Source organism: Argiope bruennichi, chromosome 7 (assembly GCF_947563725.1).
Source record: "Argiope bruennichi chromosome 7, qqArgBrue1.1, whole genome shotgun sequence".
Classification (NCBI taxonomy): domain Eukaryota; kingdom Metazoa; phylum Arthropoda; class Arachnida; order Araneae; family Araneidae; genus Argiope; species Argiope bruennichi.
In genome coordinates, this window is record NC_079157.1 from 92,569,611 (window position 1) to 92,595,192 (window position 25,582).

At 28.0% G+C, this 25,582-nt stretch overlaps 1 protein-coding gene across 3 annotated transcripts; it reads left to right on the forward strand.

Annotated features, from left to right (window-relative positions):
- The first annotated feature begins 8,322 nt into the window (after window positions 1-8,322).
- On the forward strand, window positions 8,323-16,194 carry LOC129976618 (nematocyst expressed protein 4-like). 3 transcript variants are annotated; one of them, XM_056090266.1, is made up of 3 exons: window positions 8,323-8,729; window positions 15,330-15,451; window positions 15,873-16,194. In XM_056090266.1, exons 1-2 carry the CDS (start codon window positions 8,329-8,331, stop codon window positions 15,436-15,438), a joined length of 510 nt encoding a protein of 169 aa, XP_055946241.1. In that variant the 5' UTR covers window positions 8,323-8,328; the 3' UTR covers window positions 15,439-15,451; window positions 15,873-16,194. The 3 variants fall into 3 exon arrangements, with proteins under 3 accessions (XP_055946241.1, XP_055946243.1, XP_055946242.1); XM_056090268.1 differs by lacking the exon at window positions 15,330-15,451 and having other exon boundaries at window positions 8,323-8,734; XM_056090267.1 differs by lacking the exon at window positions 15,330-15,451.
- The last annotated feature ends 9,388 nt before the right edge of the window (window positions 16,195-25,582 follow it).

Genomic DNA, 25,582 nt, shown 5'->3' on the forward strand with positions numbered 1-25,582 from the left:
CATTTGCATTTTTCACATCTCTTTGTTATCTTGATACTGACCTCCATCAGAAATCGCCACAATAAATAGAACATAAATAACTAAGTTATAAAATAATAAGACAATTAAAATAAATCGACTTTAATGTTAGACAATTTAGCAGAGCATGGACATGAAGTTATATCTGAACAATTCATCTGAAATTATATATAACCAATATTACCAGCGAATCAGTTGTTCGTTTGAGGCGACTAGCCAATAATAAAATTAATTCAGTGCAAGAGATTAACTTAATCCTAAGAAGTAATCACTATATAAATAAAAAAAACAATAAGGAAATGATAAAAATCCTCTATCAAATATAAGTTAAAGAATAAAATTTTAATTAATGTTAATGAATGAAATAAAAAAAAATAAATCATAATACATCTGTAGCAATGGTATACTAAAACAGTCATGACATTCTAAAAATATATGATGGGGCTTTAAGCCAAATAAAATTAAAATGAAAAAAAAAATAAACTGATTCAATTAATTAATACAAAAACACATAAACAAGAATAAATCGTTCGCGCTCTTCTACAGCATTGTTTAAATAAACATTACACAATTCTTCTTTTATTTATTCATTAATTGTTAATAATTCCAACGTTATGAAAATTTCCTCCTCAATAAGAGAGCAGAAATGATGACAGAGGTAGAAAAGTCGGAATTTCAGAAGGAGAAAATGACGCATAACCAAAGTTTCACGTCACACAAACAAAGCAGTTTATCATTCGAATGGTTGCGTAAGAAATGAAAAAATTAATGAAACGACGTAAAAATGAGAAACGTATAAGTGGTGCTTTAGGACATTTCAAATTTTTTCTAACAGAGTTTCAATAGTTCTACAAAAGTTATACAATTAATCGTGCTAAGTTTAGCCAAGATTTTGAATTCACATGCGAATATACAAAATTCAAATAATTCATTTGTTATTTCATATACCTGGTGTTTGAGGAATTTTAGAGCATTTAAAATTGTTGCTAACTATGAATTAAGTATGAACTATAAAGTATTAACTAATTCAATAGTTCAATAGAAGTTATGCAATTATCAATCCTGCAAAGTTTAGCCAAGATTTCACATTTCACGTGCAAGCATACAATATTCAAATTAATTCATTTTTTAGTTCCCCGTATACCATTATTCAGATAAAGTATTATAATCGTCAAAAATTCAAATTTGAGTTTTTGACGCATTTTGTTCTGCATTTTTCAGAGCTCTCTAAATCCGAAAAACACATTTTTGGTATTGTGCCTTTCTCTCTGTGAACCTGAATAAATAGAAGAGATAATAATTGAATATGAATTGAAGAGATAATAATTGAAATTTGGTATGATATCTTTACAACCAATGAGATATCTATCAAATTTTAAACGAAATCCACCTTTGCGTACAAAATTGACGCATAAACACCATCACTCATTAGTGCAAAAAGTTAGACAAGTACCGTTGGGAGAAGAGTTTATAATCACAGTTGCAAATCTGTATCAAAATTTGGGCCAACTTCCCTTAAAAGAAAGTCTATCTATTTATGTTTATGTAAGGGCTATGGCAAGATTCTAGCAGACATAAGCATAATATGCATCATATGCATTTTTAAGCAAAACCTGTAGATCTGTATCTGACTTTGGAATAAATTAATGTCCGTGCATTTGTATGAATAAGTATGTATAAACACTATAAATAAAACCAGTGAAAGAAGTCACCCCAAAATTTTCTCGCATATTCTCTAATATAGGCTGCATACTCCTAAACTCAAAAATGTTTTGGATAAAATAATAACTGCAAACAAAACCAATCTGCAAGTTTATCTTCAAGCACTGAAGCACTTCAATATCTGTTAATTTTGTTCACCACTTTCTGTTGAGGTCTTTTTGTGTTTCTTTTCTTTATCACCATTCGGTGTTGCGAGAACTGTCCGTTTTATTGTACCCCTTCTTTTCACTGGAACTTTAAAATCTCGAATATGGACTAAATCGCATCAATGGAACTGCTTTGTAACTGTTAACTGACTGAAATTTCATCTGGAAACAGGGGATAACAGCCATTGATGCTATAAATCCCAATCTTCTATTTCTTTCAAGTTCAAGATCCTCATAAACACATAAAATTCCAGACCTTAGGTAAAACTGGGAATAATTTGCATGGCATTGGCGAGCAATAGTTATAAAGCATTGATCTTCGTCATGAATCTAGCATTTTAAATGGACCTATCGTGTGATCTTTGGCGATTAACTTCAAACAGGCAGTTAATACAGAAGAATTTAAAAATCTAATTTGTATTTCGGAGGCCTTTTTTCCAACCAATTTGCACCAGAATTTACCATAGATCTATATTTATCTGCAGCTCTTTACATTTTATAATCATGTTCACTTGTACTCAGTTAGCAGAGCAGATATACTTCCTCTACATGGAATTTATACAAACTTTGAGAGAAAACTGGAAATGTTTTAAACCTATATACCAAATTTCACCCGTCTAGCTCAAAGCTTTTTTTGAGTTTCTATTTTAATTATCTGTGGTATTGAATCGCGGAATTTGTTGTATACGCTATTCAATATATTGTAATGTGCTTTTACCATACAATGTACTATAACCAAGCCACCTTCAAACGAACTGAGTAAAATGTATACCAGATAAAATACACAATACATATGATTTTAATAAGAAAAATTTTTGATGGGACATTTAACACTCGGTTGCATTGAATAGAAAAATTGTTGTATTGAATAAATACAAGTTTTATTGATGATATTACGGCTATGTAATATTGTTGTTCCTGCAAATGTATCGTTGTGTTTTTGTGTATTTATATTTAAATTTGCTTTTTATAATGAATTTTAGAAAAAAAATATTTCTGTAATTTATAATAATCGATTCCGTAACCCATGATAACCGATAATTAATCAAAAAATAAAAAAACATAAATTTTAGTGTACTAATAAATTGTGCATTTAAAATCTTTTTATGAGCTTTATTATTGACTAGCCGCCTTTGGCGACCAGCCGGTTCGCCGATCTTAATGTTCGCTAAAATTTTAATAATTTAATATTTTATGCAATTCCAACTTTAATAGATTCTTCAGCAAAATATTTTAAAACTTCACATTTTGATAGTCATATAATTCACTCATAATATTATAAAGGCCTTCAGTCATAACGTGATATGTATCTCTCAAATTTTCTGTTAGCTCCCGTAGAATTTATGCTTTAAATTAAAGTGTAAATGATGAATCTGCAATTAATATAATAATATTTTTATACTGAAATAAAGCATTTTTTTTAATAATATGATTACTGATAATAGAGTCACTGAGCGTTTAAACTTTATGGGCACTAAAGAATCTCTTTCTTAATTTATGTAATATCTCAAGAATTTGTCAACAAAATTTTCTCAGATTCATCATGAACAGATCGCTTCATTAACAATGTTTCATTTTAAATGCATCAAACACTAAGAAAATAAAATGAATCGTTTAAAATAATCGGTCGAAAACAGGTTTAAAAAAACTACTTAAAAAACGATGTACTTAAAACTATAAGCATATATCAAAAAATATATAACTAACATAAATACAATTTAATTACAAAAGCATGCAATTAGCCTAAAAATAATTTAAATCATTGAAAACAGGTTAAAAAAAACTACTTAAAAAACGATGTACTTAAAACTATAAGCATATACAAAAAATATATAACTAACATAAATACAATTTACTTACAAAAGCATACAACTAACTTAAAAGTAATTTAAATCGTCCGTTGATAATGGTTGCCATGCCAACAGTCAGAACACAGTGCGCATGCGTGAATTTTCTTCGCCTTTTACGATAACGCAAATGCGTGAATTTTTCTACGCCAGTTGGGGTGACGCTATGCAGATTATACATTTTTAATTTCCTTTATTCTGTGTTATTTTAATTCAAAAGTACTTCAGAATGAATCTAAAACATGGATTAATTAACAACGTTTAATTTTAAATGCATTAAACATTAAGAAAATAAACAGAATCGTTTGAAATAATCCGTCGAAAAATCTTAACCCTAGCCTCATTACTGTTGGGAGAAAAAAAGAACTAAAGCCTAAATCATTTGGCGTTGGGGAAAATGGAAGATTATTTTGGCGGAAAAGTTGGCGGTGGGGAAAATGGAAGATTTTTTTGGCGGGAAAGTTAATTTTTAATTAGTAATTAAAATTCTAATTAAAATTTCAAAAAAAGGGACCCCAGGTGCACATTCCCGACCTCTAAGGTATACATGTACCAAATTTGGTAGCTGTATGTCAAATGACCTGGCCTGTAGAGCGCCAACACACACACACACACACACACATTGAGCTTTATTATAAGTATAGATTTATTCACTTAATTTTTACAACTATGATAATATCTTAACTTTTTTTCCAGTTCGTAAATTTAAAAGAAGTGTTTCAAACTTTAAATGAAAGTAAACATATCGACAATCATACACATAAACTATTTTAAATTTCTCATTTAGCATTTGTGAACGATTTTTAGCTTCTATAGTTTAAAAGAAAAGGAAAAATTCCATTATAATACTTGGCAACAATTAAATGTAAAACAAAACAAAAAAATATTCTAAAAAGGGTTATTTTCTGCTATAAAAAAAGAGAAAGAAAGAAGAGAGATGTTTTAAAAAATTGTTTGTAACATTTTGACTTTAAAGCACAAACAAGCTATATTTAAAATTCGGCGTGCGATAAAAAGAAAATTAGGTTTTTCCTTTTAATCAGAAGTCGCACGAAATTTTCTCTTGTGGTCAATGATGCGTAAGTTTGAAGATTCGCTCTGCTTGCTTTAAGGTTCGTAAATGAAGAAGCTATTAGAGGACAACAAACCAAATTGGCCGTCACGAATTTAAGAGAATTCGGAACACGAAAAAATGTCGTTTGGTGCTTTAAAAATAACCGAAGTAACCAACAGAAAGTTAATTGATAGTTCAAGGAAATGTCGTCAAGCTTGCTGCTTTTTGGAATAAACAAGAAATAGAATCAATGTCAATGATATTCAAAACAACGTTAAAAAATGGTTTTTTAAAATAAACCTAAAACAGGTTTTTAAATTTCAAGTAGGGAAAATACATAACAATTTATGCTATTTTAAAAATCGAAATTAAATTATTTCCATGGTATTGTTTTCATATATAGGTTATTTAAATATGCAAATTTCACAACAGATATGGGATCGATTTATGATTACATTGTCCATGTAAAGTATACTTTGCAATTTTAAAATATAAATGTCATTGTAATTTTAACTTTCCTGTTCGTAATATTAAGAACAATTCTTTTTAAGTTCAAAATAATAATCTATTTTCTTTAAATATTCTGAGGCAATAAAATTTAATTCTTTACAATGAATTCGAAATAAAGTTTTTTTCCTTTATTTAATACAATTTTTAAATTTTTCTATTTAATTTAAAGTCGTTATTTTATTAAAATGTCTAAAATAACTTTGGTTAACATTTTCTATTTGCGTTAGAATAATTCGTGTTCGTTAGTATTATATGAGTAAGTAAGACATCATATTGACTTTTTACTGCTCATAAAAAGCATCATTCTTTTGCAATTTGAAATATTAAACTTTTTTATCATTATTTTTTTGTTTCATATATTCTGAAGCAGTAAAATTTTAAAATTTCAGACCTTATAAAATATAAATACAATTTTTTCAATTCTTAAACTTTTTCTATTTTTATTTGAATTATTCGTGTTAGTCAGTATTATAGGATTAACATTTGGTTTTAAAAACTAAATTTGAGAAATCTGTTCCTTTTCTCCCAAGCGATTACCGTAAGAACTTTTTTATTTAGCTTTATTTGGATTTATTTTAAGCTTTGTAGAACTATTTTTTAAAATCCATTCTATTGTTTTCAAACATTTTTATTTATTATGATTTGTTTTATATTTCTGAAGAAAAAAGTTTTTAAATTGATTTTTCAATCGACTCCTGATGTGTTAGAGTTCCGAATTTCGAAACAATTACATACAGTTGATGAAAATGTAGTATTTTAATATTTTTGAATCTTAATTATAGTTAATCGAGTAATTTAATAAAAATTTCACATCTGTAATGCCATTATAACTTCCATAATATTTATAACAATGGATTAATTATGTGTTAAAGTGAAAAAAGCAGAAAATAATTTTTGCAAAATGATTTTCATTCAATACATTAATAAAAATGTATTTTCAAAATTTTTTTCACCATTTTTTAAATGCACTTTCGACACGATTCTTTTCAAACAGTCTTCCATTTTTTTCATCAAATAAGAGGAATTTAGAAATCATAAAATAAGAAAATAATTTTTTGGATATAAGGAAGAAGACTAAGTCAACACAATTAAAAAAAACTAATTAAAATAGAGAAATTTTTTAAAAAATCAGTTTTTTTTGTTATTAAATTTTCAAAAGAAAGATAAACAAGCTTTAGAATACAGATCTCTAGATACAAATATTTAGAATACAGATCTTTAGAGACAGTCGTTATAAAACAATTTTAAGCAATTAGTCTAATTTAAAGTCATTAATGGTTTCTCCGAGTATTAATGCTTCTTGGTTCAAAGGTAAATGTTTAATTTTTAACTTCTCTAATTTTCTGATTCATACTATGTATAATTTATCGAATGAATCACCTTGCGTCAACACGATGATTCATTAAGAAAAAAAAAATGGGTATTAGACAAGAAAAATCAAAAAACGAAATTAAAAGAATTTCGCAAGAAAACAGACAGCATCGTTACGCATAGAATACTTCTGCGATTATTACTTCTTTTATAAAGCAGTGCCAATGCAACTCGGCTTTACCTCAAATGTATATATTATTTTTTGAATATATACATTTGAACATATAGTCTGAAGATTCCAGATATATAAATGAATTTTTGCTATGTAATAAAAGTTGCATTCTTTCTTAATGTATGTTCGAAAAATTTATTTACATCATTTAAAATTACAATCAAAAAAGAAATAAAATTATTTGAACAAAAATGGAAGATAGTTTTTTTTAATGTACTATAGTGTTGTTTTTACATTTTTCACGAGTCTGATTTAAAACGAAATATAAAAGAAAAAAAAATCGTTTGGTTAAAATTTTAACAAACATTTTTGATTAATGCAAATTTAATACTTCTAACATAAATTCATTTAAAAGCAATAATTTTAAAGATAAGAATAATTTATTACGAAAGTATTGAAAAAATGATTAAACTCTAAAATTAAATATGTAATATAAAAATGAAAAAATTATTTTTTTATTGCGTATTTTGAATATGAATTTCTTATTTTGTATTATTTGTATATGCGTACGAGGATATTTTATTAAAAACATCTTTATTTGTTGACTGACTTGCTAATTGTTCGTATGTATTAATCACGACATTAAAGAAATTTATTAACGTGCTTAATTAATTAATTATTAATTATTTATTATTTAAGTGATTCCCAATTAAATTTTGGATAGAATCTTTTGCGTCTTTAAAGGAATGTGTAATATTTTTTTTATAATCTTTTTCATTATCACTCAAATTATTAAATTGAAAAGTAAGAATAATAATTGTGACAGAAAATAAGAGTTTTATGGAAAGGAAGAAAATGATGTTTAATGGAAATTTCGCGTTCATTTCACTGTATAAACAAAGTATTTTTATCACTTCAGTGGCTACCAATAAATCGAAACAGTGCCGAAACGTCTTATAAACATAAACGACTTATAAATGAGAATTCTATAAACGATTTTTACTATATCCTTTTTGGTGATTTATTGAAAAGCGAAATCATTCTATTTTCATTAGCTATTTTAAATTTTCATTAGCTATTACTTAAACAATCGCCAATCAAAAACAAAACATACTATTGTTTTCATAGAAGCTATCGACTTAAACTGCAGCCATGAAGGAGTCACCAGGTACAAAATAAAATATTTCGTGCACCAAATTTAGTCTCATTTCTAACCGCAAAAAAAGTAAGAGGAGGACAAGCTATCTACATCGGCAAGCAATTCCAACTTAAAAACTTCTTCACTATATTAAGCGTAATCAACCACGAAAAATAAAGAGACCTTGAAAAAACAAATTAAATGGAAATAAAAACGACACCATCCTTTTGTCTGACCTCCTTTGCATGCTAGAAATCACTTCCTCCTCCCCCTTCAGGACCATCCTCAACCCAGTTTCTCCACGGTTACGGTTGCATAACTGGGATACACTTATTCGCACACCTCCTTACCGATCAGTATATAAAGGGGTTCGACATCACTGTTCGATCACAAACCGTCCTCACTCCACAATGGAAGCTACTTTTGGATTATTTCTGATCTTGGCCTTGGCTGCCACCACAATGGGGCAGATGCCCCCTATGCCTATGCAGCCGCCACATCCCATGCCAATGCAGCCACCGCCACCTTATAACATGTATGGGCCTGTAAGCCCATATGCTGCAAGTAGCAACAATCCCATGATGTACCCACCGATGCCACATCCTCCCCAACAGATGGTACCCCCACCACCAGGACCCTACCCAGCTGGGACTTCGGTATCTTTCAGCACGTCTCCAATGCTTCCCATGATGGCAGCTGCAGCTATGCCTTATCCAGCGTACGGTATGCCTCCACAGATGATGATGCCGCCTCCTTACCAAACCTATTCTGGAGCTGGACCTAACGGAGATCCTTTCACCTCAACAGCTGGGTAAGGTATTTATCCAAATTTTTTTTCCTTACCGTTTTTTTTTTCTTCAAAAAATACTTTTATCTCTATTTTGTTAGTAAGTATGAAGTAAATTATAATTTTAAAGTTTTGCTTTCATTAAAGGAAAAAAAATATTATTAAAAGAACAATTTTGTTATGTAGTTTTTTTTATACCAGTAAGTCAATTATAAAAGTGTCTTTTCTATTAAAAATATAGTCGGTAACTGCTTTGAAAAATCGTTCTTTGAAAAAAAAATTGAATCAATTTTTTTTTATTTAGTTCCTGAATAGTTTTCTTTTTAAAGCCATTTGAATTTTGTTTCTATATACATTAATTGGAAAGTTACAATCAATTTTATTTTTGCAATAACTTTACTTTTAATGCTATTTTCTCAAATTATAAATTTTGTAAAATTTTCTTAAGCAAAATTTCGTAAATTAAATTTTGTCGCATATTATTTTTTTTTCAAATTTTGTTTAAGAATTTCTCCACGAGTTCCTCAGGTTCCGCAGTTCCTAAGTTACAGAATAATTGCAGATTTTTTTAAAAATATAGTAGTTTTAAAGTTTTATGCCGAGAAAAAATTAAAAATAATTCCATATACAGTTGAATTTTAGAAAAATATGTCTAACACGTATTCATCAGGATTCCTAATAAGTTTTCAATCTATCAGTATTAAAAAATCTGATGACTAATGTTTAGATTTCGCTTTATTATAGATAAGAAAAAAATATTGCAATTCATTTCAAATTTGTTTTTTTCCCATTGATCAGTATCAGTTTGCTAATGGTGTTTAAATGACCGCCATTTTATAAATGGCAGTTGTATTAATTACTTTTATCATAACCAATAACCTTGTAATTTTTTTTCTCTATTCAAAATTAACATGCTTATTTCTTATTTTGTGATAACGCTCAACAATAAATTATAAATAAAATACAATTAAATACACCTTTAGCTACATTCTACGAATTTAATTATATCTTTTTGGTGAAATATAATTTTTTATTCGTATCACATTGGTATGCATAATTTAGCATAATAGAACAACGCTCTGGGCAGCAAGCTTTTATTATATCTCGTCAATCAAATGGTAAAAATATACTCAAAAGAAAGTAAACATAGAAAAAAAAATATTTAATTTGATTTCATAATCATTCCTTCTAGCAATAAAAACAACTGACAAAAATTATGCTGTAAATTACACAATATATTTATATATTTTTAAAAAACTTGTTTGAACTTGAATTAAACATTCCGAAATCAACTTATAAAGAAATCATAAAGCAATTCAGATGACCTACTTTGATAATAAAAAAACAGGTAAACATATAATACTTATAAACATATTGATCATTATATTTTAATCATTTATTTTAATCCTAAATCATGGTTATTGGTTATTATAGATAAAATTTAAAACGTATTCTTTTCTTCTCATTTTTGCTATATGAATTTTATTTCAGAATATTTTTCTAAACAAAAAATATTAAATTTTTGCTTTAAGAATCATATTTTGTTTTAAATTAAAAAATTTAAAGTACGCAAAAGACTCTTGTATTAAAATAAAAATAAACGATATGATTCTGTTAAGATTTTTCTTTGTTGTCACAAATGTGAAACAAATTTAATACGTATTAATTTTTATGTTATTTCGATAATTTTTAACACGAATGAATATATTTTTTAAAATAACAGATTTATTTTAAGCTGCTCATTCTTTTTTCATTTATATATTCATAATTTCTTATTATTTCTTTTGTTTTATTATACTGTTTAACCCACATTACAGGATAATTAAATTAATACCATCGGTCTTTTGAATCAGAACATCTTTGATGCAATTAGATCTAAATCTCTAATTTTCATTTGAAATTTCTGCTTTAGTCTTTGAATGACTCTATTTTTGAACGATTATTTTTGTTCATCTCTGACAGTTCAGTATTGGGAAAATATAGTTCTCATATTCTTGTATGTCGCATTGATATATGTAGGCAGTTATGTGAATAGGATCCAAATCCCAAATAATATTTCTGAGACAGCAGTTTTTGTAAAATAATGTAAAAAAATTCTAATGAGGTATTTCGTAATATATTTTAAGAAGACTACATATTATAATAATTTTTCTTCCAGTCCGCATGAGTAGTTAACAAAGTGTAAATGATATTTGGCACATGGCATTTTTTAGCCTCCTCAAGATATTTAAACTTAAACAGGAACATAAATGTTCTAATGTTTTGTACCAGAAGCACCCTCCAACAATGGACATGTATTCTTAGATCTCTTACTTCTTAATAATCTCAACCACCGAGGAAACTACAGTGCAATGGGTTGCTTTGTTTTCATGGTATTTGTATATACATCGCTCGCCAGCAATAAATCGCCAATATTAATCAATATGAATCGATGAATATTCCATGCAAATAGGCTATTTCATTATTAAGGTTCACCAATGGCACGCAGTTAATATATACATTAAGTAGTGGGTTCCATCAATTCTACAGGGCATATTATAAGCCCTTTGATTCAATTCTCAACAGTCCATCAAACAGCTGATGGCATTTAATTGCATATATAAGTTCATTTATAAAATCCCGAACTTCAAATTCGACGCAGAAAAGATGAAATTAATTTCAAGAGTTCCCATATCCACTCGGTTTGCCCTTTATGTAATGACATTTGTTGTTTGTTGGTTTAATTCAAGAAATAGCTCAATTATTTCAGTCTAGTCACACATTACTGGACCTCTTCCTGTATCTCAAATAGATACACCACGCAAGTCAATCGGTGATCAATTTAGCGTGACCCAAGAGGCCAAGAATCGGGTTTTTTTCTACCTATACTCTAATGATTTCTCTCACGTATTATTCTTAAGAAGATAAAATAAGTTTCATTGTAAAGTTGCAAATTATTTTGAAAGTAACCACAATATTCAAGAACAAATCTCTTTAAAATATAAATTTCCGTTACAAATGAAAATAATAAAAAGATTGCCAGCAAGTCCACAGTCAATTCTATATTAATAAGCAAAGCTAATTTGTAATGCCATTTTGATTAAAATATTTCATAAAAATTTCAGAATTAACTAATTTTTTTTAGTTTAATTATAATTAATGGTTTATTTACTTTACTGATTTGCATTTAGAATTCACGACATTTTTTATTAAGGGGATACTGAATACTTTTAACGTGTAATTGTATCCTCAAAACAATGCGAAGAAATATAGTATTGTAAGAAAAATTGAAATTTAAAAGGATTTGTTTACTCTTTCGAAATTAAAAAAAAAAATTAAATGATTAATCAAGAATTAAGTTAATACATTTTATGATTTAAAAAATAAAATAGCTTTCAAAATCTGAAGACTTTTTTCATAAACTGTAATTAAAAGTAAAGAAATAAATGTTAAGATTATTGGTAAACACAGAACTATTTCAATTTCGCTAGTTATTCAACCAATTTTACTGACCTGATTTCTGCCAGTGTGATTTTCATTAATGCATTTGTTTGTAAATTTAAAAAAAAATTCTTAAATTAGATGTCACACTGGAAATTCTCACCCGAAATGGGTGCACGATATAATTTAAGAGCCGTTATAATAAATTGCAAAAAAGAAAAATCAATCAATCAATCAATAGAGGAAATCAAAGAAGAGTTTTTAAAAGAACAGAACCATAATGTATGTAATTGTGGAGTCGCTTCAATAGAAAGAAAGTTAATATATAGGTTACACTATTATATTCCGCTCTTCAATATCCCTTAATCTCTTAACGTTTATCTCTATATTTATCTCTTAAAATTTAGATAATAAAAATAATTAAAAGTAATAAAGAAGTAAATTAAAGAAATTTTTAATATAAGTTATTTTAAATTTTATTAAGAAGCACGCAAATATTTTTTATTCATCCATTGATAGAATAGAAATTTATCCATTAAAATTTATTTTATAAGAATAATTAAAATTATTAAAGAAGTAATTTTTATTTAAATGTGCTTGAAATTTTAATTTTTTATACAGATATATTCCATTCATCCATTGGTAGCATGAATTTATCCTTTAAAAAATGGGTTCATAAAAATAATTAAAAAATAATAAAGAAGTTATTTTTATTATAAATTACTTTAAATTTTATTAACTTTAAAAATTATTTTTTAAAATTAATTCTTTTTTATTATATAATAATGGTATTATTATTCATTTATACTATGTTACATTTTATTTTTATATATTAATATAATTCGTTTTTACTATATTATTTTTTTTTATCTAAATTATTATTTTTAGTATTCTAAAATCAAAAAAAATTTGTGTTTGATAAATGACTCGCATCAACGCTTATTCGAACATTTAAATTAAAATAAATAATTTCTGATAACGAATCAATGAAAGATATGTTCTTACAACAGTGATGTTCGCTCGCATTATTTATTGAAACTTTAATCCGTTTGAAAACTTCCGGATCACGTTATGTTTCACCAAGTTAGCTTTATCCCCTTGGCGAGGGCATTTAACTAGACAGTGCATTTAAAACAAATATTTTTAATCATTCATCATAATTTTTGCACACGCCCCACAATCTGCATCGCACGTACTATTTACCAACATTCAACCAACCTTGATTCATTTTCGCGGAACTTGAAACAATACTATCTACTGTTATTTCCCTATTTATTGGCTTAGTCCATAAAAAACGAGTCGGAAGCAAAATTTTATAGCTCACGTTGAAGGCGTGTTCTCCGGTTCCCATCACGTACGTTGCACGTTTTTTCCAGCTTTTTTTATATTCGAAAATAAACAATCATTATCACCCTCGCGGCTGAAAGGCGCGAAAAAAAAGTAACGGCTTGCCGCCAGTAGTTGTTGACGTCACTTTCAGGGTATCAACTGTCTTCGATAAATCATTGCAATTATTTCACTTATTTGAGGATGAACCGCGGAGTTAATTGTTTCACGGACACCACGCCCTACGGGTCACGTACGCCACCCGTGGAGGTTGTTGGCGGGAAAATTGGGATTAGAATGCCCTTTGTTCTAACCTAAGGCAACAACCGTATCTGTGTTGCTAGGGGCTAGAATATTAAAAAAGCGAGCATATCAAATTGGTGATAAAAGGCTTCTTCATTTTTTCTCATTTTTCGAATTTGAAATAATAAATAAATAATAAACATTTCAATTTAAAATATTTTTTTTCCGCAACGGAATTAAATAAAGGAAACCAGAGATTCAAATTTTAGTTTTTTTTTTTTAATTCTAAACTGAAAATATGTTCTGAAGTTGGCCCAAATTGCAGTTAAGCTTCCTAAATTGTCCCATTTTTAAGCAAATAGATTATATTAAAAAGAAAATTAGATTTGATTTAATTATTATTTACACATCCGCAGATTAATTACTATTACTAAAGACAATTTCTTGTTAATAATAAGGAGTAATTATTAATAATAAACAATTCAATTTAAATTAATCTACATAATAATAGAATCATGAATGCTTGATTAGATTTTAATCAATTTCAAAGTAAAAAAAATAACTTTTTTTGATGGAAACTTTAAAAAAATCAATTTGAATTCATGGTTTAGAATAAAATTCTTAGAATTTAAAGAACATTCGAAAAATATAGCAGTTACGCATTTTAAAATCGATAGTACACTATTATATTATGCTATATGTTTTGAAATTTAAAATATTTTACACATTTCTTTACATCTCAACTTATTTTTATATAATGATAAAATACTGAAAAGCGCAATCTGATTATAACACAGAAATCTTTCCGATATTGAAATGATAGGTAGCAAAGAAATACTTTCCAAACTGAAGATTAAAGATGATTGATTTCAGCTGATGAGCAAAATCTTCATTTATTTATAACAATCTTTAGTAAAAAATAGAAAGAAAGAACTAGAAATAAATCATGTACAAAATTTTTATCTATTTAGATCAATTATCGAAATAAAAGAAGAAAGAGCATGAATATTTTAATTTTTAAATCTTTCTAGAATTATAGTTTTCAGTTCTAAACTAAAAATGAAAGCAACATTTTCTACGAAGAAAATTATTTTTAAAATTCTTTCATATTTTATTCAAGTTCCTATTTTATTCAATGTTCAGCCGTGCACGAAATGTTTTCCTCCTTGTGAATAAAATATTTATAAATTTTACTGATTGAAATTAAAAAATAAAGGCAAAAAAATTTACCGAATTTTATTCATTGAGAATTCTTTGATGATAAATTGCTAAATATTTTTAGCAAACGACTTTAATAAGAAACGAAGAAAAGTTATGAAAACGGTTTTAATTAAAAGGAAAAAAATGTACCAAACGATTTTTTAAAGAAAAGTTTCAAAAAATTTATGAAAGAGGATTTTAATAAAAAGAAGAATTCTGAAAACATTTTTAAATAGAAAGAAAAAAAACCATGCAATCAAAAAATAATTATCATTATTTAACTTTCTATTTTTAATACTTTATTATATATAAAAATATTAAAGGCAGGTCATTTACAATTTATATGTTGAATAAATGATTGTGTGAATCTTTTTTTAAATTGTCATTGTGGTTAATTTCTTTTCTTTTCTTTCTTTTTTCAAAAAAATTATTCAGAATATGCAAATATTCCAGCAATCAGTATCAGTCGCCCATTGCTCCTCTTTTCAACGGATTTTTTCAAAAAGCTAGCATGGGAATGATCTGTAGTACCCAATCCCTTTGACAAAACTGCTTAGGTAATTTTATTTATTTAACATTTAAATTTTCGACTAGATATTTATGTATTTTCGATGGCAGCAACTTAGCCTCATAATAGAAACTATCATTTGAAGGTAACATTATTGTCAGGTTAGATTGTTATGGCCTGAAGTCATCTAAATAACTTTTTTTTCCTAGCGTTATATTTCTAAATTATGGAATTGGAAATTACAAAAAAATGCCTAAATAATTTGAAAATAGCAACAATATTCTCCTAAGAAATATTTCGGGGGAATTAAATATATATGTATGAGCTGTGTCAACTACATCAATTTTTATTAAATTAAATTATCTAAAAAATCTAAATGCGCAAGAACTTGTAGTAATTTTTTTTCTTATGTATTTTCAATTCTTCATATTTTTAATTCATAGGTTATTAATCAATTAATTTTTTTTCAGATCTGGAATGTTCAATGCTAAGGCACTCACTCAATTCTTTGGATTAAAAAAGAGGCGGTAAAAGGGACTTCAATATCTTTCAGCACATTTCATCTCTCCCACCCACAGGCTGGGCCTGTGATCATGCCACATCATTTTATTTCCATGCAAAACAATTTTTGTTTGATTTAAACATGATTTACTGCATGCATCAACTAATTTCATGTTCTATAATAACGAAATATGCTCAAACTATGTGAAAACTGCATTTATTTTGTATAAAATAAGCAGTTGTATATGTAGTCTAGTCTACAGAAAATAAATTTTATTTTGTGTTTCATTATTTAATGTTATTTCTTTTCTTTTTCTCGTTTTATATGAATAGTTGATTAAATATTTAGCCAAACAAAGACTTTTAGAGAAATTAGAAACAGACAATTGCTCCAAATCAGAACAGAAATACTACCTCTAAGAACCAGATCAACGCTTCTCAACTATAAACATAACAATTACATCGTGATAATCAATTATTAAAATAGTAGGGAATTTTAATTGAATTCACGACTTTGTTTCATGGAATTGATAAAATGAAATTCAAATGAAAATAAATGTAGTCATGCATCTGGAGCACCATCAAGTTCACTGCAATATTTGTTCTTTAACATATGTATAAGACGAGTACGTTTTTTTTTCCCTGGAAATTTTCATTTCGTGATTATTTCATCGTTTTAATATCATTTATTTTATTGTTTGACCATGTTTTAACACATTTTATATTTTATTGCTTATATTTTTATTGTTTTAATACCTCTTTTCGTTTCTACATTAGGGAAGTTCAGACATTTTGCGGCTCCAGGTAATGCCACTTTTCTAAAAAATGTTCAATTAATTTCATATTTCTACAAATTTTTAACTTAATCAGCATTTTAATGATTTATTTCTATAATTTTTTTAAAAAAATTTAATAATCTTATAAAAGTTTATATTTTATATTTAATTTTTTAATACGAATATCATAAAGAAGTAATTAAAGTATTTTTGTAAAAATGAATCATAATTATTAGTTGATGATTTCTTTTCTAGCATTTTAAAAAGAAATCTTATAATAAAATAATAAATTTCTTACAAATATAATAATTTTTTTTTCAAATTCTCTCAAATGGAATAAAACATAATCATACTATAAAAATTATTTATATTTAAATTAAATATTTATATTAATTAAATATATACTCATACCGAAGTTAAAAATTTGTATTATGAAATTTTTTTGACAACTTCGCTATTTATATTTACCTACATTCAACCCCTGTTAAGTCGATAGACAGCTGCCCTAAAGGAAAATCCACCACAATAAATGATCAGCTTACCATTGCTTTCACTTTTCATAAGAACTGGAAGAACAAAATTTTATAACCTTTTCTTGTTTTAACCGTTAAAATTACATTATATATTTTCTACATTTCCAACATTTTTTTATAAAGCAGGTGTGAATCTCTGAACTAGAGAGTTCACGAAAACATAAAAATGAAAGCGAATACAAATGGGAACTATTTGCTTGGTGACACTTAGTCTACAAGTCCACAAGCCCAATTTCATAACAGATACCAATGATACAAGAATTGGTGAGCTCACTTGCAAATATTTATCATTTTGGATATATACAGTAGTTATGGACATTTTTATAAGCATGTTCGAATTGTTGTCTTATCCCCGTTTGCAGGTAGTAATGTGCCATTCACTTCAAAACGAGTCCGCGGAATTATGAAATGAAATTAATTGAATATATATGATTGCAATTTAATTTATAAAATTGATATTACCTCTATTAGTAATAATTATGGATATATGTGCGTTGGCTTAATTTTTATATCGAAAACTACCAAGCATAACATCTGTATAGAGAACATGTGTATTTTAGGAAGATTTTAAAAATATATATAATTTAAATTTTAAGTAATTAAAATTAATTAATCGTAAAAAATAAGTGAAATTTTTGCGCTTTTTATCATAATTTCCGAAAATATTACAGCAAAAAATAATTATAATTGAAAATATATCTTTTCAATAATATCCAATTTTGGGTCGCATAACTTTTCCCTTTTAAGTTAATTTTAAAAGATATGAAAGATTACTACAAAAAAAAAAAACCATATTTAGTAATCTTTACTTTAATATGTTACATTGCTGAATTGAAACTCAGATCATTTCCATTGATTTTTTTTATAATACCTCATTTTTCCATTTTTTTTTTGTCCCGTGACTATTTAAGCCAAATTTTTGCGCAGTAGCTTCTGAGGATAAAGACCCCTGAGCAACCGATGGCAGAATTCTGACTTCTAGCTCAAATGAGGATAGCACACACAATCGCTTGAACAACACCTTTTTACACAGGGGTTCATTCACGCACCTCGGAGAGAACAACCATGCCCGAACTAGGACTCGAACCCGGAACGCCTAGATCACGGGGAAGACGCGCGACCCCTAGGCCAGGACGACGGCGTTTTCTATTGTTGAGGATCGAATATGAAGATTCGATTTATTTTTCCATGCTGATTAGATTTCAGAATAAAAATGCTTTCATGCTTTTAATAATACCTATGAAATTTTATTATATTTATAATTGAGATTTAAGATCAGAATCAAGTAGAGATGGAAAAATAATACAGAGTGTCTATTTTTAAACACTGCCAATCTTTTTTTTTGTGGAATAATAAAATTATAAAGATATACACAAAAAATTAGGAAAATGCATCGAACAATAAGCGTGAGTTTTTAGATTTTTGAAAGAAATAGGAATCGTATCTCTATCAAAATTTGAAGTTGGAAAATATTTTTCTGAAAAAGACATGAAAATCAAATTGTACGTAATATTTAATAGAAAATTTTAGTAACTCATAATCCTGGTGAATTAATTGTTTACCAAGAACAACAACGTATTAATAATAATACATTAAATGATTTATTTAATAGTTATGATTTATAATTATTAAAGTTTCAAAAAAGAGAACATTATTAAAATATTTCGTTTCTGAGTGCAGATGGGTTTTGATCCTTGAATCGAACGTGCCTACCCGTTTAATTCGATGCATTTTACGAACCCAGGAAGGTCTGAAATACGAAGATTCGTCAGAACAATGAATTCGAATTTTTTTATGGTTAAAATATTTCCTCATTATTTCGTATAGAAGGAAAAGAGAACAACCATAATTAGTCTTTCCACCATTCAACGCTAATATTCTGTAAGAAATATATATCTTCAGAAATCCACCGAATAATTTCAATTCTGAGGCAACTTTAATTGTTTAAGCTTTCATTTGGGGACAATATTAATTTCGATTTGCTGCTGATGCTAAAATGATGTAGAGGATGAGACTGGATCACGTTTAGATTTCGCAACATCAAGTTTCACAAGAAAAAGCCACAGACAATCTGTTGCATACTTTCACCTGAGATTCATACAGATTTTTCACCTGATGTCGAACGAGGACGCATTTTCGAATGCACGTCACCTTCAACGGACACCCTCTTTCATCAGACAGTCCATATCATGAATACAACTAGAGTTGCATGTAGACATAAGCCGATTAAGAAAGGGAGTCAAACTGGAAAAAAAAGTCATAATTTGTTACTGTCCTGAGTTTTACTGCTTTTTACCATCCTCACTAAAGGAATGACGCATAATGGCAAACGATTATTTTCCAAACGGAATTAAATGAAATAAGATGACAATATTTTAAATGCTAGATATTATACTATATTATAGTTACGTAAATGATGCCTTTTGGAGGAAATTTTTAAAACTAAATCTAATAATTATTTCTTAATTTTTGCTTTCTTGTTTACCAGGCATAGATGAAGTATTGTAATCGTTAATAGATTGGAACTCGAATAAAATTTGACGAATTTTTACGTTCCAGACTTCCCTGAATTCGAAAAACACATTTTTGGCGTAATGTCTGTCTGTCTGTGAACAAGGTAACACAACACACACACGCACACTTAAGTGCGCGCACACACACACACACACACCGTTTTAAGTTGACGGATGAAATTTGATGCATGGATTTATATTCAAATTTATGGATTTATGTAAATATCCATCATTTTTTGAACTAAATCAATTCAGAGGAAGCCTGTATGTCGATAACTACGAACCTGAGCTCGATGACTATGAAATACAATGATTTAAGTAAATAAAATTTGGCACCTAGGTTTAGAATCTAAAATATAGATTCCTATCAGATTTTAAACTAAATTTGTCAAAGGGTTGAAAATCTGTCTATTTGTAATTGTGCACGCGTACAAACACATTAACTCATAAATGCAATGATTTAGATCACTGAAACTCGGTATATTATCCTTCAACTATAATTGTAGTTCTGTGTTAAATTTTAATTTCTGTCGTTTGGCAAAAAAAGCGTCAAAAACTCATATTTACAAAATAGATTCACGTCAAAGATTTATATGTTATAATTATTATTTACCATTGCTATATAAGACATTCACGGACTTAACCATTGTCCTCAATTTTTGGAGGTTTAGTTTAGTTATATTAACGTCCCGTTTTTAAAGCAACACTAAGGCTATTTTGGGACGGACCTTGTAATTTTGAACCGCGGTCAGATGACGAGGACGACACCTGAGCTGTCTCCCTCTTTCTCCACACCGGCCATACCAGCGGGAGGACGTTTGGCCAGGGCGTTTAAAGTGCAACAGACCTGTTTATATGACGGTTCTTTGGTAGAATCGGGTCTCGAACCTTAAAAACCTTCCGGTTCCGAAGCCGAAATCTTACCACCAGGCCACCGTGGCCCTCAATTTTTGACGCAGGATGATGATAAGACCTTTATTGAAGAGCATACAAGAAAGTGTCGAGGGGACCACCCCAGTGGTTTAAACAATAACTACTTGCAAGAAAAAAACCCAAATCAATCTGAGACATTTTAGTTAAAATAGAGACTAAGCCGTTATCTCAGCATGCCTAAGCAATTGAAAATATGAACAATTTTGCATGATCTGAAAAGTGTGGTCGCTTTAATCATTTACAAATTTTTCCAAAAAAACATCTAATTTGGCAAAATTGAATATTTGCATAATGCTTCAATTGTTTTGGGTTCAGGATGAATCATTTCTTGGTATCCTTGGAAGAAATCCTTATTCATATTTTTATATTCTTATTTGATAGTCATTTGGTTTTCAAACGATATAATTTCGAATAATTAAAACGATTGTAATCGCACTTGTCTAACAATAATAATATAGCTTTATAACTGTTAAATTCTGTAGCTTTATAGTTAATTTTTAAAAATGTTATTGATTTTATTGAAAATTTTATTGATAATCAAGTTTTTGAACAGACGTATGAGGATATCATACGAAAAAACTTCAGGATTTATTGCATAGGCAGTATAAGTAAAAAATGAGCTTGAGTCCTTAAAAAACATTATTTTCTAGATATTTGGGTATTATTTCTGTATAATACTGAATGTGGCAGACTATTCAAAAATATTTTGTTAATAACAAATCTTGAAGTATTATAAAGAATAAGTGAAAAAAATTGCGAACTTGTGATATCTAAGGCTAAATGTTTTAACTAATGTAATTTATGTAATTTTTCAGCTATTAATCAACATTCTGCTTTTTCTCTTAAAAGCAGATGTATTCTTTTCTGAGTCATATTTCCATTACATATTTTTAAAGGCGTTTTTTGAATCGTAAATTCAAGGCAAATGTTTGAACAATCTTTATATGTTGTAATTATAAACTAAAAATTATGAAGTAAAAAACTAGTCTGATTCTAAAATATACTATAGTTTTATAATACTTAAATTAAGACATTTATTGAATAAATAAAAGAGAGTCCAAGAGAAATTATTTATTAAATTTATCAAATTTTTTCGAAAAAAACATTTTTTTAAAGAAAATTACTCCTTATCGATATCAATCACTTACGTCATAAACATTTAAAAATAAACTATCAGAATATATTCTAGAATCGTGGATTAATTTCCTTTCATATTGACTTTGGTTATTAAACAAAAATTACAGAACGGTTTTTTGCTTTTAGTAAAAGGATTAAACCCAATTAATTAATTGACGCAGCAATTTAATTTAGCCTATGGCTAGAATCATTCAGCTGAATGCATTCAGCTGAGAGCATTAAATGTCCACAATATATATATTTGCGAAGTATCTACAATATTTTTTTAATGTTGGTTCAAAATCGAGCAATTCTTAAAAATAAGTTTCTCGAAAAAAATAAAAGATTCGACATTTTTACGCGCACATTCATACACACACACCAAAAAAAAAAAAAAGAGCTCAGGTGTCGTCCTCGTCATCTGACCGCGATTCAAAATGACGAGGTCCGTCCCTAAATAGCCCTAGTGTTGCTTTAAAACGGGACGTTAATATAACTAAACCAATCCAAGCCAAAAAAATACTTATAAACATTTTCTATTTGAAAACTAATCTTGTTTCCCTTCTAATTTTAATAACGGAAGATATCTATTTTCCCTCTATCTTTACTTATAATAAGGGTGAATGTGTGTGTGTGTGTGTGTGTGTGTGTGTGTGTGTGTGTGTGTGTGTGTGCGTGCGTATCGGCGCTCTACATGTCAAACGATTTAAACTGAATCTATCGACACTCGATACATAGTTGCGATGAAGGGAAAGATGTATCCAAGAAGGACTTTTTTTATGAAATTTCAATTATTTAAAAGGCATCCGAAACTTTAACGAATTTACTTTTCTCCATTCCGAAAATATTACAACGTTAAGTAATTTTAAATATAAAGTACGCTTTTAATAAATTTTTGTAATTTTGTTGTACTTATAAGAATGGTTTAACTTCAGAATCAAGCGATGATAAAGAAATTTCAAAATGAGTCGATGTTTTAAATACTGCTTTTCTTTTCTGTGATATAATTGAATGTGCAAGGATCTAGACCGAAAACCAGGAAATGCATTATGTAATAAACAGAACGATGAAAGATTTCGAAAACAGGGAATTTAAAATTTAAAAATAGGGGAGAAACCATTAAATCAAAAACTGAGGAAACTATTAAGATCAAGTTACACCAAATATATTAAATTTTTTAGCATTCATTAATCCCGATGAAACAACTGGTTGTCAAAGACGGCTATTAAATAGTGATATGTAAACTTCATCAACTTTTTCATTTATATTACGAATTCGAAAAAAGTACACGGAAGAAGATATAATTCAATCTTTTGGCACTGTCTTAATTGGCTGCACAGTAATTAAACAAATCCTTATTGAAATAGGCAGCATTTGAAAACTTTTTATGAAAAAAATCTGGGAAATCGAACAAATAGATCATTTTAAAATATTGATTTAAACACCAAATCATTGCAAATGCATTTAAAAAATAGGTTGTGAAGAACTAATATAGTTGACAAAAAATATCCTGTTACTTAAAACCGATAATTGTTTATATTTCTTTAAAAGTTATTTATTTAAAAAGAATTTCCCTTTTCATTTTTCAAAACTAACGTTAACAGTCCTCATTAGCTTTATTGTTTTGAATATTGAAGTCGGAGTGAAAATATATCCCTCTAGGATTTTTCTTAGGGCTCCATTATTTAGATTTTTGGGACACTATTATACTTATCAGTTTTGACAATACCTCTTCTCCAACAATTTTGATTGAATGTTTACCACTTTTCAGTTAATTTTAAAATGTTCGCTTATTTAAATTAAAATATGTTTTATCTGTTTCTTTCACATTAAGGATTATATCATTCTTTTAGCAAAAATATATTTTTCTATCATATGCAAGACAGAAAATTTTCTTTTCTATAAAATCACTACCAGAATCATGAAAAGTTTTGTTTCTAATATTTTCCTTGTTACTTTCTAGAATACAAAGACAAAGTATTATAATCGTGTAAAAATTTGACCTCGAGATTTTGACGATCTCCGCAGTTTAGATCTTTCTAAATCTAAAATTCCTTTTTAGAATTATGCCTGGCGGTCTGTTCGTCCATCCGCCTGTCAGTGAATATATCAGTGAATGTCAGTGAATTAAAAAAAAACTTAGCTAGATTGATACAGTTTGGTGTGTAGTATTTATACCCCATTTGAAGAAGTCCATCAAATTTTGAACGCAGTCTATTCAGAGGAAGTCTTTCCATCAGCTGTCGAATTTTAGGCAAACACGACAAATATAAAATGCAAAAAGCTAGATAGATAAAATTTGGTATACAGGTTTAGAATTTAAAATGACCCATATTAAACATTGAATCAAATATGCTAAAGGGTGACCAGAACTGTATTACCGCATGCAGGCAAATGGAATGAGTCAAACACACAATAATTTAAATAAATAAAATTTGATATGTAGTCTTGAGCCTGCATCCGTAGTTCTGTGTCAAATTTCGATTTCAATCGCTTGGAAAAAAACGCGTTTAAAATGCAAATTTGATTTTCGGATACTATTAAGAACACATGAGAAATAAATTGCCAAAAAATCCCCAAAGATCACGCAATAGATTCAGTAAAAACGCTAGATTACAACAAAGATCAGTATTTCATAATAATTCTTCATTAATGCCATTCAAGGCATTCGTGAGCTTATCCAAGAACCATAATTTTAAGCAAGGAGAAGAAACAATTCTCTCATAAAGGTAGCATCTTTATTAGAGAATTGCGAAGAAGTATCATGGGGACTACTCGCCCTAGCTATTTTTAAAATCTTAGAAGCTCATGAATTTTTTATTTTCAAGTAAACTTAATAGGAATTTTTAGTTATAATGAACTGGTAATTATAAAATATTTAGAAATTATGATGACAAAATAGTTCGCACTTTTATCATTGTTGTAAACCTGAAAAGTGGTTTGAAACGTCATTTATCATGAATTAAAATGTATTGTAATTAAAAAAACCCTTCAAACTATGAAAAAAAGTATAACATTAATTTTATTGGTTTAAGTTGGCGACGGCTATCCAAAACATGGCTTTAGCTCTCTTCCTGAAGTGGAAAGGTGAGTTGAAACATCAGTTTTTAGAATCTAAATATAAAACTATTAACTTGAGGGTTATAGTCTCATAGGTGTGAAAAGGTCTATAAAATGCAAAGTCAAACGTTATGATAGCTTAATAAGATCATGAGCAAATTATAAAAAAGCGTAAATCGGGGAAAATGTTCTTAATTTTTAAAGAAACATTTCGACCAGATTTTTGGAATTCTAATAAAATTTGTTCTGCCTGAAAGGAAATAACTGGCAAAATACTTCAGATTGATATCAGCAATTTTTTTTGTTCCCTTAAAAATTAATTAAAAGAAAACAGTGTTTAGGAGAAATGCTTATAAGTACCTACCTACCAATCAGAATACGAGGAGCAGAAAAAAAATTATAATCTAAAGTTGTTTTAACTTTGCAGATAGTATTCATAATAAATGATTTTCGTAAAAAAAACAAACAAACAAAAAAACAAACAGTGGAAATGAAATTTGAAGGTTGGATTTTCATCTAAAGTTTAAGCATGAAAATGCTCGCGAATAAAACTGTTTTCTTTTTTGTTTTTAGAACTACCAGAAGACATTTTTTACCTCCCCACTCAAGTTTAAATTTCAAGTTTTTGAAAATCGACCATTGTAATAGGATTTGAAATCGCAGAACAATAGGTATAGAAAATGAATTATTTCAAATTCATAGATTTTGATTCATTATTGAAATTTAATTTATACCTCAGACCATATAA

Excerpts from the sequence above, each read along its gene's own strand:
- LOC129976618 (XM_056090266.1), top strand. The coding sequence starts at position 8,329 with ATGGAAGCTACTTTTGGATTATTTCTGATCTTGGCCTTGGCTGCCACC. Across the intron at positions 8,730-15,329 it reads CCTTTCACCTCAACAGCTGG|AATATGCAAATATTCCAGCA; the intron begins GTAAGGTATTTA and ends AAAATTATTCAG.